The sequence below is a fragment of the Lagenorhynchus albirostris genome, chromosome 1 (assembly GCF_949774975.1).
Source record: "Lagenorhynchus albirostris chromosome 1, mLagAlb1.1, whole genome shotgun sequence".
NCBI classification, from domain to species: domain Eukaryota; kingdom Metazoa; phylum Chordata; class Mammalia; order Artiodactyla; family Delphinidae; genus Lagenorhynchus; species Lagenorhynchus albirostris.
Genome location: NC_083095.1, coordinates 42,842,835 through 42,857,254, shown reverse-complemented (window position 1 = coordinate 42,857,254; position 14,420 = coordinate 42,842,835). Strand labels below are relative to the sequence as shown.

General features: G+C 39.5%; 1 protein-coding gene and 1 long non-coding RNA gene across 5 annotated transcripts in view; one reads left to right on the top strand and one right to left on the bottom strand.

The window, feature by feature from the left end:
* The window catches only part of LOC132515692 (uncharacterized), a 32,729-nt gene extending 25,690 nt beyond the window's left edge, over positions 1-7,039 (bottom strand). For 3 of the 4 annotated variants that reach the window (XR_009539171.1, XR_009539170.1, XR_009539168.1), the window contains exons 1-2: positions 6,875-7,039; positions 5,769-5,821 (exon numbers count right to left, since the gene is read on the bottom strand). This is a non-coding gene — a long non-coding RNA (uncharacterized LOC132515692). Of the gene's footprint in view, positions 1-5,768; positions 5,822-6,775 lie in introns of all 4 variants that reach the window. The other variant, XR_009539169.1, reaches the window with a different exon arrangement.
* Positions 7,040-7,577: 538 nt separating this feature from the next.
* ARID4A (AT-rich interaction domain 4A) overlaps positions 7,578-14,420 on the top strand; it is a 57,732-nt gene continuing 50,889 nt past the window's right edge. Inside the window, exons 1-5 of the mRNA XM_060142035.1 lie at positions 7,578-7,616; positions 8,702-8,758; positions 10,766-10,876; positions 12,935-13,000; positions 14,019-14,109. Coding sequence (XP_059998018.1) covers positions 8,753-8,758; positions 10,766-10,876; positions 12,935-13,000; positions 14,019-14,109 — 274 coding nt within the window. The 5' untranslated portion in view covers positions 7,578-7,616; positions 8,702-8,752. The remainder of the gene's footprint in view (positions 7,617-8,701; positions 8,759-10,765; positions 10,877-12,934; positions 13,001-14,018; positions 14,110-14,420) is intronic.

Genomic DNA, 14,420 nt, shown 5'->3' with positions numbered 1-14,420 from the left:
GGATATTCACTAAACTGTAGTCATCATTTCATGATGTTAAGTCAAATCACTACACGGTACACAAACTTATACACTACTATATGTTAATACCTCAATAAAACTGGAAGAAAAAAAGAATGAAAAACTAACCTTTCTTTAACTTAGTTCAGGAATCATCTGGTTTTCCTGCGTTTATTTTACTTAATAATCCACTTTAACTTTTCAAGTTAAAACCAGAAATAAGAAAACCCTAATAAAAGCCCCAAAAAGTCTAATGGAAGAATAGAATTAAAAGTCAGAATACAAGGAATTCCCTGGCAGTCCAGTGGTTAGTACTCCACGCTTTCACTGCCAAGGGCCTGGGTTCGAACCCTGGTCGGGGAACTAAGATCCCACGTGCCACGCCACGCAGCCACAAAAGTTGGAATACAGAAAACAGTATACAGTCCAGCATATGCCTTAATCCAATTAGGGACCTTATAGGCATTTTCACAAAAGTAAGAACAGATGCTTACTAGACATTTCAAGCTCTAACTAACATGTTTAAAACTGATTTCACTTTCCTTACCAACCAGCAGCCTTTCCTGACTTTCCAAACTGATTAATGGCACAATCTATTTCCCATTTTTTAAAATCTTGAGTTTTCTTTCTTTTTACCTCTATAATCAATTAGAAATCAAATGCTATCAACTCTTTTTTTCTCACAGTCTCTTGCTCACCTATCCTTCCTTACCCTCCCTCCAGGCCCTACTCACTCTAGTTTCACCTCATGCTGACATCACTGCAAGAGTATCTTAATTGTCTCCCCACCTCCAATTCCTGTGTCACTTCTTCAGTCATACTGGACACTATTTCCAAGTAATCGTTCAGGAATACATTTTGTCTATTCAAAAACCCTCAACACAAATAATGAAAATCAAAAGGGAAGTCTTTATGGAAAAATATCTGTAGCAAATTACTACTAAATATTATATAATAAGCTCAAAAAATTAAGGAATATCAAAACTCTAATATATAAATGGACAAAAGTCTTGAATAGACAACTTGTCTACTACTAAGAATCAGTAACTGAAATTATGGAAAGAGGTCCCACTTCACAAAAATATTACAGAGAAAAAGAGAGCTCAACATATTTTGTACCTAGTAACTTAGCAAAAGTTATAATTACAGGCTACCCAATGTTGGTAACTAAACTCACAGGGAAGGTAGTGTAAATTATAACTCTTTTGGAAAACAACATGGCAACATTTCAAAGAGTCATAAAAATGTTCATACAATGACCTTTTAAATCAATCCTAAAAGAACAGTGCAAAAAAACAGAAAATACTGTATGTACATAGATGATAATTACAGCACAATATTTAAGAACTAGAAAGAAACCTAAATGGTCCAGCAATAGGAAAATAAAGTCAGAGATAACAGAGTTTGATGGAATATTTTCAGACATTAAAATTACTGTGGAGGACTTCCCTGGTGGCGCAGTGGTTAAGAATCCGCCTGCCAATGCAGGGAACATGGGTTCAAGCTCTGGGCTGGGAAGATCCCACATGCCGTGGAGCAACTAAGCCCGTGCGCCACAACTGCGGAGCCTGCGCTCTAGAGCCCGCGAGCCACAACTACTGAAGCCCACGTGCCTAGAGCCCATGCTCCGCAACAAGAAAAGCCACTGCAATGAGAAGCCCGTGCACCACAACACTGAGTAGCCCCCGCTCGCCGCAACTAGAGAGCCCACGTACAGCAATGAAGACCGAATGCAGCCAAAAATAAATAAATAAATTGAAAAAAAAATTACTGTGGAGACCATGCAGTCACATTGAATGCCTATTACAACGTTAAGTAACAAAGAAAAATAAAAATTTCTCTGAGTCTAAAGAAAGAATATGCATACAGACAAGGAAAAAGAAAATTTTAAAAATCCAATGGTAGGGTGGGATTAGAAGTAAGTTTTTGTTTGTTTGTTTAATTCCATTTTGATTTGTAAAATTTGAAAACAAAACAAAAAATAACCTTCATTTTCTGCTCATATCCCACCTTTCAAGGCCCTCTGGAAGTTCCCAAACCTGTAAAAGACAAGCACTCTACATAATTCTGATGTGCAGCTAATTCTAGAAACCTCGACAAGCTGGCTTCACACAACTTTCCCAATGTAATCTTTAATCAGTCATCCTCTCCAAACTGGTTCACTTACTGTCCCAAACATAGCTTTTCTTATATATTGGGTTGGCCAAGAAGTTCCTTCAGTTTTAAGTAACTATAAAAGACACATTTTTCATTTTCACCAAGAATTTTATTGAATAATGTATTCACTAACCGAACAAACTTTTTGGCCAACCCAAATAACTGCATCCTTGCTCACAAGCTACATCCACTTAGAATGACTTCCTTTCTTCTAATTTTACATATTACATATCATTAACCTTGAAAAGCCTTCAATGATGGCTAAATAAATTTCTTTCTGTTCTGTATTATAAAACAATTTGTTTTTTAAAACAATTAGATCCAATTGTACACTGAACTTTGACAAATCTATTTTTCTCGTGTGCCATGATTTAAATCTTTAAAAAGTTAAACCAATCTAAATTGATGGAATCTTTTGAAATAACTATATTAACACCCACATGTTTAATTATGGTTTTCTTTTTATTGACAGTAAGCTTCTGAGGACAGATCCTAGTAGGAATGCCACTAGGTAATCTACCAAATCCTAAAATAATGCTCTTGTTTGCATTATATATGAAGGAAAACCAGTTATCTATGACTCCATGTGGCCATAAAATAAGCAGTGACATCTACTAGGGCAAAAGACCATACAGAGATTACAAAGGTTGCTTTGGTTGCAAATAAGCAAATTTAGTAACTTTCCAAAAAATAACAAAACCATTAGGAAAGCAGCTACATTCAACACAACAATCTGTTCTGCTTTTCAACATACACAGACAGTTACAGGAATAACTGTACAGTGGAACAAATTCTATCATTTTTAAAAAGAGATATACATGTAAAGGCAACATGGCCTATCTTGATTACTAAAGAATAGTTAAGTAAAACTGCATACCAGAATTACAATTTCAACAGAGAGCAGATCCAAGTCATTTAAAAACTGGAACACTTTCCCTCATTATTCCACAAAGCGAGGCGTCCTCTAGAAGACAAAGACTTTTTAAAGTTTTGAGTATGTTATATAGCCCACACACTCAGAACAGACTGTTTTGCTTCACTTCTAAACACTTTTCCTGATGAGATCTTTATATGTCAAGTATTTTACCATGGGTTAAAGAAAAAAAAAATCATGAAAATGTTCACAGTGTTCTGTGATTAAAAATCCAGAAATGGGAACCATATGAATGGGTAAAAAAAAAATTCATAGGGATGTTCTAATTTTGAGATTTCAGTCTAAGATACCATGATGGGAAGCTAATTTCATGCCCTCATTTGAATTCTTGACCAATAAATAAAACATTCTGCTTTCAAAATAGCTTTTTTTCATAAAAACATTATTAAAAATTTGACCATTTTGATTTTGTAGAAACATTATTCTACTAGTTTGGGCTCATTAAAATAGGTTACAAAAATCAATTTTATCAAAATTAATTTTCATTCATTTATTCCTAAGAGATGATTTGAGTGTTCAATTAATATTCATCTATAGTTGCCTTCCGCTAAGGTATCATAAAAGCTTTAAAAAAAAATTGAGGAAAAAAGTCAAGAATAACTATTCTCAATGAGTTCTCTAAACCTACATTATTATTAGCAATTAGAAATCAAGTCAGTTCTGGGACTTCCCTGGTGGAGCAGTTGTTTAAGAGTCTGCCTGCCAAGGCAGGGGACACGGGTTCAATCCCTGGTCTGAGGGGATCCCACATGCTGTGAAGCAACTGAGCCCGTGTTCCACAACTACTGAGCCTGTGCTCTGGAGCCCTCGTGCTACCACTACTGAAGCCCTTGAGCCTAGAGCCCACGCTCCGCAACAAGAGAAGCCACCGCAATGAGAAGCCCGCGCACTGCAATGAAGAGTGGCCCCTGCTCGCCGCAACTAGAAAGCCTGCGTGCAGCAACGAAGACCCAATGCAGCCAAAATTAAAAAAAAAAAAGTTTGCTCCCTTCAAAAAAAAAAAGAAAGAAATCAACTCAGTATTAAATCAAGTATTTGGAACATTAAAAAAAATTTCAAAGTTAAGACAGCATTTGTGGAATATCATGAATTTTCAGAAGAGAACTGCTGTTAAAGAAAACATGTTAGCTTACTTCACATATTTTGTATATGAAAGTACATAACGATTCATAAGAAACAGTGACAGAGCACATACCATGTATCAGGTAAGGAAACATAAGAGTGATTAAAACAGCAATTGCTACCCTCTGGGAATAAAGTCTCAAACTGGGGAAGAGCCAAACAAATGCAAAGTAAATGTGATGAGAGAGGCATGTAAAGGGTCCTATGACAGTACAAAAGCACCTTGAGAATGCACAGAAAGATGGAAAACTTTAAGCCAGGCTACAAGGAAACAATAGTTAAACTCAACTAACTCTACCATAAAAAACAATGTTTTTAGTTTCCTCTAAGTGTCACTTCTGCATAGCAAAATGTTTCACTGTACAAACGCCTAACTATTCTAGAGCAAAAAATAAATTAATTTTAAGAAATTACTCTTAAGGTCCAAAAAATTCTCAAGTTTATTTTACTATATGTGTGACTTGAAAGACTGATAATTTTACCTGAATAAACAGAGACCCAGGAGAAAAAGCTCAAAAATAAAGCTAAATTAAATTTTTAAAATGGGGGTTGGGGGGGAGGAGAGTAATAAAAGGAAAAAGGATAACAAAAAAAGAGCAAAAGCTTTCTGATGAAGCATGGTATAATCTCTTTGGCCTTGTATTTCCACTTATAGATATTTATTCTAGAGAAATAATCAGGCATGTGAGGGAATATCAAGATGCCTAGAAATTTTAGGCATAGATGTCAGTTCTCAGAGAAAATCTTTTGTAAAACATGCACAAGGATATTCAGACATATTACTGCCATTATAAAAATTAAGAGATCTGGTTACATAAAATACAGTACATCTATCCTACAGGACACTATGCAGCCATGAAAAACGTGCAGCATGTTCCCAATATTTTCCAAAAAGGAAAAAAACCTGAGTGACAAAATGAGCATGACTAGAATGATCTCTATTTTGTAAAACAGAACCAGCGAAAGAGAAACCCCTCTGAATAGCACATAGGTACAGTACAAACTGCAATCACCTTTTGGTGGTGGTGATACAAGAGATTTTGTTTTCTTCTTTTGGCTTTTTGGTAATTTCCAAATGCCCACTGACATACATTATTTGGATCAGATAATAACCGTTTTAAGTCAGGTAGTGGAATTATAGGTGATTACCCACCCGCTCCGACCCGGGAAGTTAAGTAGTATTTACATGTCCTATAATTTCCTTAAGAAAAAAAATTGCTTAACTTCTAAACTCTTACTGAAATATCTTTTCTACATGCCAAATTTTTAAATATTGAGTAAAAAATCATGAAAATGTCCACATTATTCCTTGATAAAAATATTAAGTACTTAAAAATCTAGAAATGGGACTAGCATGAATGGGTAAACAAATTCTTAAGTATGTCCTAATTTTGAGACTTCATTCTAAATTATCATATCAGGAAGCTAATCACAGACTCATTTGAACCCTTGACCAAACAAAGACTTTTCAACTACCATTCTTCCATCTTGCTATTTATGGCTCTACTTACTGGTCTCCCTAATTCTAAAGATTTTTACAGACATTAGAACTCACCTCAGTAATACTTCCGGATGTTTGTCACTTAACTGTCCTTTTCTTCAGACCAACTGCCAAAAAAACCCCAACAAATCATTAAATCACTCGATCATTTTCTAGTCTGGAGCCCCACCAATACAGCAATAGGGTTCAAAACAGAAGTATTATGAGGATAATTTTAAGCAGCTATTCAGATCAGTGTGACTAGGTCACTCAGCAGAAATACTAACATGCATTTCATTTTCTTAACAATTCTGAAAAAATCAGTTACGAATGAAAAATCGATGCAGCCTTAGTTAACATGTCCTCTTAACGAGTAAGTTTAGTCAACGTGGATTACCGTCGATATTTTACATTTTTTTAATTATTTCATTCTTTAAAACAACTTGCCAATCAATACTCTATTTCCACCATTTCAAATGTGGTTTTAACAGAACACAAGATCGTGCTAATGGAACGAGATCAATGGCTACCCTGAACAAAATCCTATCGGGGAGGCCCTTGTATTTTTATCTAAGGTGTGTCCCGTCCCTGCAAAACCACTGCTCGCTCCTTTCAAAAAGCAGCCTAAGCCTCGTGCAGCGTGGCACAGCTACTTGTCTAAGGCCAGAGCGGCAGCGTCTGTGCTAGCTAGGGAATTCCTCAGCACCCCAAGCCCAGCGTTTCCTTCATTTTCCTCACTGCTTAAACGCGCGACCAGCACGCGGAAACCCCTCCCCACGCAGGACCGGTTTGCCTCAGAACCCTGCCCTCTCTGTCTTAACTAAGGAGGAGCACACAGCCGGTGGCCTTGGTCGCAGAACGTGACAAGCTGCCGAAATCCACTTCCAAAGGGAGGAAGCACTGCTCTGAGAGGAGCGGCATCCCGAACATCTCTCACACTCCCGAGACGAGTCCAAAGGATCACCCCGGAGAAAAGAGACGTGCACGTCCCCTCCGCCTCTTTCTCTAGGGCCGCGAGAGAAGAAGCCTCGCCCCCTCTCAGCCCGCCCCCAGCTCCCCACCCAGCCGCAGGGAGAACTTACTCTGCTATGGCTGCCGAGTGGCCCCCTCACTTCCGGTGCCGGTGCCGCTAGAGCTGCGCCATCCCCCAGTCCACCGGACAACTACCGCTTCCAACTGACCTTTCTGACAGATCGCTACTCTTCCGATCTTCACTAGGTGCTGTCCTGAGGGAACGGTGGATGGTTGCCGCAGTTAAATGAATCCACGGGATAAAGATTCCGCTTTCGTCTCGCCAGAAACATAAAATACGGTAGACCTGCAGCCACCGCTGCCCACACAAAATGGCGCCGAGAAACTGGTTCAGCGCAGGCGCTTTGGAAAGACCCTGCCCCGCCCCCGTGCAAGTCCTGGCCACAGCTCCGGGTTCGGTTTCCATGGGACACCCCACCGCCAATCCTCGTGCCGAACTGCTCTTCCTGACCCCTCAATTGACCAATCAGTGCTCAGTTAAGTACATCCGGAGTCGTCTTTACCAATCATTTTTCAGGACTTGCTTACTCAATACCTGATTCTCCAGTAACGTTAGTCTTCGGAGGCAGCCAATCATAAGTGGCAGATGTCCTACCTGCTGTTTTTCGCACCAATCCGTGAAGTTTCAGAGCTACATCCAATGAGGACGGCAGGTAGCGAGCTCCAATCCGAAACTCTTCGGCGTCATGAGCAGCCAATAGGAGTTCGTGTAGAAGCGAGTCTGCTCAACAGCTTGTTATTTGGTGGATTGTGGCAGTAAATCGGGCGAGTGGGGAACGGGGCGCAGGAACTGCTGCCGCGGCCGGGAGTGGTGCTGCCCGGACTGGGGCCCACGGGGGTCAGTGGGGCGGAGGACTCGGGGGCTGACAGCGCGCACTTCACCGGCAGTTGGTAGGTGGGGAGAAGAGAAGCGAGGGATACTGAATGGAAGAAGCGGCACTAGCAGCTGGTGCTGCTGCCCGGGGTCCCGGTGCAGTTGGAAGCTTTGGAGGTGGGGAGGGGGATGCTTGGCAAGCGGGGCGGCGAGCGCAGGGGAAGGGGCAAGTCGTGGAGCAGCGGCAGCAACTGCGGGAACAGCCGCCGCAGCTGCCTCGTCGGCCGCTTCCCCGGGTTCCCCGGGAAAATGGCTGTGGGCTGGCCGCGCCGCTAAGTTTGCTTCCGCGAGGCGAGGAGCGGGCTGCTTGGGGCAGCCGGCCCCCAACTCCCCAGTGCGTCCTCCCCCGTGGAGTCCGTGGTTGGACCCGAGGGACTGGGGGCTGGTACTGCTCTGGGTTGTACAAAAAGTTGAGGCGGGCGCGGGGAGGAGGCGGCGGCTGCCGCTGTGCGGCTCCCCTCCCCTCCCACACCCTGTCCGGGCCACCTCCCCTCCTTCTCTCCGCCCCCCCCAGCCTTCTTCCCCTCGCGGGTCTTCCCTCCCTCGCGCGCCTCGGGGCTGAAGGCCACGGCCCCTGCCCCTTCGGGTGAAGAAGTGCTTCTCCTTTCTGATATGGTGCAGAGGAAAGGAAGGAGAGCAATGGCGCCGTGACACTCCGCTGCCGCCACCGCGGGCCCGGGGCGGGCGGAGGGGGCCGATCGGCGGAGGCGGGGCGCGGGCCGAAGTCGGGGTATCCGGGGGGCGGCTGAGCTCGGCGACCGCGCCTGTGGGGGGCCCGGGGAAGCCCAAACGGCGCCCTGCCCTTCTCCAGAGCGACCCGTCCTGGGGCTCTGAGTTGAGCATTCCGGGTCAAAGTGGCGAGCGAGGCGGGGGCGCGGTGGGCCGCTGGCGAACTCCGCGGCGGAACCCACTGCCCTTTGGCGCCCGTGGGGTTCTTGCCACCCCCTCGGCTCCTGCGTCCTGGCTGCCCTCGGAGGGGATCTTATCCCTTCCCTGGTGAGGGTTCTGCCCCTCCCCGCTGGCATTTGTTTACTTTCTTTCCCCGGGTCGCTCCCCTCGTTGACTGATTCTGTGCCTGTCTTTCCCCTCCCCTTGGTTCTAGCGACGGAGAAGATAGCTCGTTGAGCTGGAACCCCACAGATCACCAGTGAAAATGAAGGTAAGTAGAGTCGACGCTGCTCGGAACCTCGTGCCCTGGACACTGACTGTCGTGAGGCCAGTGCTATGGAATGTCATTTTTTTGCTACTCAAAATTGATTCGTCTGCTGAGCAGCGCTTTCTGAAAATGAGGACGTGTTGAATGGGTGAGAGATGATCATTGTGTCTAAATGCGGTCAGTTGGGCCCCTCTCCGAAGCAGTTAGCACTTTGGAAAGGCTGCTGCAGCCTTTCCATTGTTGTCCATTGGGCTAGTATTTTTAAACACTTCCTGTGTTGGCAGCGACCTTTGCAGAAGTAAAGCTTTTGTCCTGCTTTGGTTCTTTGGGGGATTTTTTGATTTTTTTTTTTTCTTCTCCAGTGCCAATGCGATTTTCTAAGGAAGGAATGTGTGGATTGTGTAAGGGAGATACCATTTTTTCTGGGGATAAAGTGAAATTTTGTGGGTAAAATATTTGAAGGTGAACTAAAACTAAGTATTATTATATATTATTATAACGAATAATACTTAATTTTAGTTCAGTAAATATTTTAAATGTATATCCAACCTAAAAAAAATTCTTCTGAAGACAACAAATATTGCAAACATCGTATGTGATGTTTAAAGGGAAAGGAAGGTATAACATCCTGCAGTTCCGTGGCATTGAATGTTTCAGGTCAGATATTTATTTGCAAAAAGTATTTCTTTTCAATTTGCGTTATTCGTAAATGCACTAACTTTAAACTTGATTCCTTACTCATTTACTCTTTCAGTGTATTAAGCTCTGAAATACAGGATTTTCCCAAACTTCCTCTTGCTTTCTTATCTCCTTGAAATGACAGTGTACCTTCTTTAATGTTAGTTGGGAAAACTTCATGAAAAATCATTTTCTACTTGAAAGTATTTCTCTAAAGTGTACACTGTAACCTTTGCACTTAGCATTGTTGAGTTGAGCTTTTATGAATACACTTAACTTTTGGAAAATATTCTTAAAATGACAGATTGAGATAGCAGTCATTCTGTTACTGTCAAGATTAAAATGAATGGTGGAGTGAAATTTCTCACATCTTTCCATGTATCATTCTGATCACGGACATTTGCTAAAAGTAGGTATTTCTTTGTGAAACTTTTTTTTTTTTAAATATACCAAGAAGATTAATATTGATAAACTAGGTACAGCTACTCTCAGTTCACATCTCTGCATTCATCAGTTAATTTAGATTTAAAGCTTTAAAATGCAGCTTTTAGCCAATGATTTTTCTAAATAATGCTCTCCTTATCAAAAGGGTTGGCTTCATTTATTATTTGTACAGTTATTATGTATCCAAAAACAGTTGCCTTTATGTAGCTATATTAATAAACATTTGGGCTTCCCTGGTGGTGCAGTGGTTGAGAGTCCGCCTGCCAATGCAGGGGACGCGGGTTCGTGCCCTGGTCTGGGAGAAGATCCCACATGCCGCGGAGCGGCTGGGCCTGTGAGCCATGGCCGCTGGGCCTGCGTGTCCAGAGCCTGTGCTCCGCAACGGGAGAGGCCAGAACAGTGAGAGGCCCGCGTACCGCAAACAAAACAAAACAAAACACATTTAATTATGTATTTGTTAGTGTTAATTTTAATAGCAATATTTCTTTTAATTTGAAAACAAAATTTCAGGAGGCCATAACTGACTAACTTAAAGTTTTATGAGACACTTAAAATAAATATACCTTTTTTGGATTTTTAAATTTTTTCATTTCTTAAATATATTATAAAATTGTTGAATCATTTTGTATCTGAATGAAAAAACATATTTCCTACTGATACTTTCTAGTTACAATTTAAATTGTTTTATGTTTTCGCGATATAGTTTATAAAGTAAAGGATTGCTAATAAAGTGTTTGCTTTAGGGATATTTTTCAAATTATCAATGGTACTAATAAGCAAATAATGTTAATGTTCTTATTACTTGAAATACAGAACCTTTTGATGGGACTTGGGGTTGGAGTAGGGGAAAATAGTAGTGACATTCATATTGTATGTTCCTTTCATCAGGCGGCGGATGAGCCTGCCTACCTGACAGTGGGAACTGATGTCAGTGCCAAGTACCGAGGTGCCTTCTGTGAGGCAAAGATTAAGACTGTGAAAAGGCTGGTAAAAGTTAAGGTAATTTTTTTTTTAATGGAACAGCTTTATTAACTCGATTGAAGAGAGTTAGGGATGGAATTCGGAGACTACAAATCAACATTTTATTTACTGAACTATTACTTCACTTCGTGAATCATTACTATGTGAAAGCACTGTTATATACAAAACTATAGGAAAAGCACATTAAGAATTGGGAAATAAAGAACTCAAGATGAGAAATTATTCCAAGTGCTTCCACGAAATACCATACTCATGATACTTCCCATCATTTGGATCTTTCCTGTTTGCGGTAGCATGCTTATTTAGGCTATAATCTATTTTCTCTCCTTTCATATTATTCAGGTAGTGATGATTTCAAGTGATTAGAAAAAACAATAGATTACTAAAAACAAAACAGTGGGAATTATCATTTCAAGACAGCGATAAAAATGACTTAAGAATTTTATCCTAAGATAATTTTAAGATGCTTTTGTGACCAGAAAAAAAGTTATTGATTGCTGTACAATATTTGGAAGTACAGAAAAGTACTGAAGGATTAAAAGCCATAGTTGACCTCAGAAATCCTACTATTATCATTTTGTGTTTACTCCTAGTAATTTTTCTATATAAATGCTTTTAATAATCTTAGTTACTTAGACTACAAAGGTAATCCATGCTTATTATAAACTTTTTAACATTGTGGAACTGTATAATGAAGTTCATGGAGGTCCTCTGTGATATTACTCTGAAGAGCCTTTATGTGTTCTACCAAATTTTGTGCTGTGCCTTTCAGTAACAGTGTTGATGTTATTATTATCATTGGATCATTCTGTACTTTCAGTTTTGCAATTTGCTTTTCACTTACATATGTGATCCTTTCCTACAAAAATTAAGCACCCTGGAAGGAGGAAATGTTTGCCTTGTTCTGTTCACAATACCTAGAGCAGTGCCTTATAAACAGGGGGCGCTCAGAATGTGTTGAATGAATAAGTGAACAGTGGACCCAGGACCAGCAGCATCAGTCTCACCTGAGAACTGGTTTAAAATGCAAATTCTCAGGCCCCCACCCCAGACAAACTGAGTCAGAAACACTGAGGATGGGGTCCTATGATTGTGTTATAACAAGCCCTTCAAGTGTTTCTGATGCATGTTGAAGTTTGAGAACCATTAAACTAGAGGAGTGTGATTTGTGTGGTAGACAAATAGATTTATCTATGATTATTATAAACTTTCTGTTTAAATTCCCATCTGCTGGTGAAACTTTTCTTCGAGTATTCTTAGGATATCATTTGACATTCATTTCTTCCTTGTTTCATATAGCCTTTTTACTATGTCAGCTATACAGGATTTCCTTACTAAATATTTACTTGGAATTCTTTGAGAATTTTAACTTTTTGTTAGTATTGTGGCTCTTTGTAGATTAATTTATTTAATTTAAAATCAATACAGTGATTGTCTGGGGAGGTCTTATACATAAATTACCTAGAATTTGAAGTTTCCCCTTATTTGGGTACATGCTTCCTTTCCGTCTCCCTCTCCCATTCTCCCTCTCTCTTAATAGAGCAGGTTACCTTATATATGTGGGAGGATCTGTAGTAGAAGGGAGCACTTATTTGTGACTGAATTGCATATCAGATTATTATTTAGGTTTACTTTATAGAGGACCAGAAGACTTCTGGTTTTAATTTGTTTACCTTGCATGTAGGCAATAAAGTTTGATGCTGTTTTTTTTTAAATATACTTGGCGACGGAACCTTTATGACTAGTTGATAAAAAGCAATGAAGGCAATTTTAAGGTTTTACAATAATCACTACAGATTATAAACCTTCTATAGTCAATTCAGCAAACATTTATTAAGTGCCTGTAGTATGTATTGACACTTGCTAACTGCTGGAGATATAGTGAGGAGGACTCCAGCCCTCAAGGAGCTCACAGTTAGTGAGAGAGACAATAAACGTAAATACAATGGAATAAGTATTATACCAGAGGTAACCCCAGGATGCTAAGAAAGTATAAAGACATTTTTGTTACAGTATTACCATAAATGTACTGTTTTAAAAGTAACATGCAAACTATTGTGCAAAAATGTTTTTTAGGTACTCCTGAAACAGGATAATACTACACAATTGGTGCAAGATGACCAAGTAAAGGGTCCTTTAAGAGTACGTATTTTGTACAGTTTATAATCTGAAATGATGAATCGTAAATTCATACAGTGATTTATTGGATTTTATATTTGTAGATACACTTTTAAAATGTTAAAAAATGTTAATCAGAAAACAAAATTACAAATAAGGTGTTGTAGAGTTAGTATAAATTACAATATTACAATGGCTGTATCCTTAGTTAAAGAATGTTAAACATCTTACAGAAGGATAATTTAATATATGTGGACATGAGTTTCAGCTACCTTTTGTTTTGAATTCTTGGACTGAATACTACATTTTGTTTTTCATATTGTTGCCACAGGTGTTTAGCTTGATAAGTGTAATATACCAGTATCATAAGTCTGAATCTTCTGTTTTTCTAACTTACCAAGTAAACTATGTTGACTTAATAGTTCAATTTAATGAATACCTACATTATGTTTTCCATCCATTTCTGGCCATTTATGTTATAAATCTTCATTATGTCAGAGTACCACTTCGGTTAATATCTGATATACAAAGGTCTGGAAGCTGAAAGAAGGTCAACTGGTCCATCCCTCTCTCTCCAGGTGAACCTTTATCTAAAAGGTCCCTTAAGTACAAATGCTGAATCCAATATTCAATATTTACATGAAAGAAAATTGAAGCTGTTTTTGCTGTCCTATGGTGTTTTGGTTCTTACATTCCACAATTTTCTTGAAGGCAGTATCATGTAGTAAAAAAAAGCTCTGAAATGAGACTTAAAAGACTGGGTTCTCATCCTGGACTCTTTGCAAATTATTCTCTCTTCCTAAACCACAATTTCCAACACGTAAAATAGGGGTAATAATAGCTATCTTACTTAAGCCTAAGCATTTTGAGACTTGAATTGCATGGTAAATGTATGAACACTATAAATGATAAAGATCTAAGCCAATGTAAGGTATAATTACCATAAATAGATACATTTTTTTAACCCAGGTCATATAGTTGGTACGAGTGATTTGGTTTGTTTGTTTAAATTTGGTGATGAAATTTCGATTTTTTGTTTTAGGTTGGAGCCATTGTTGAAACAAGGACATCTGATGGATCCTTTCAGGAAGCTGTTATCAGCAAGTTGACAGATGCTAGTTGGTATACTGTGGGTAGGTAGTTAGGTAATTTAATATAGAGGATTTAATTTGCGGGTTTCATATCTATCTCTCTGTTTTGTAAATTCATTGAATCATTACCTTGGCAGAGAAATATGTATTCTTTCCTGTCAATTTACTTGATATAGACAGCTAAAATTTTAATGACACCCTGATGGTAAAAAAAAAACCCAATTATCTCTTTATAGTAACTTGGCCACTTATGGCTATGTCATCCAAGAATGTACTTCTTTTTTAGGTTATCTTGATATTTCCCTTCAAGAAAGTTAAATTATATGGTTATTTTTCTTCCGTTAGAAAAGTCA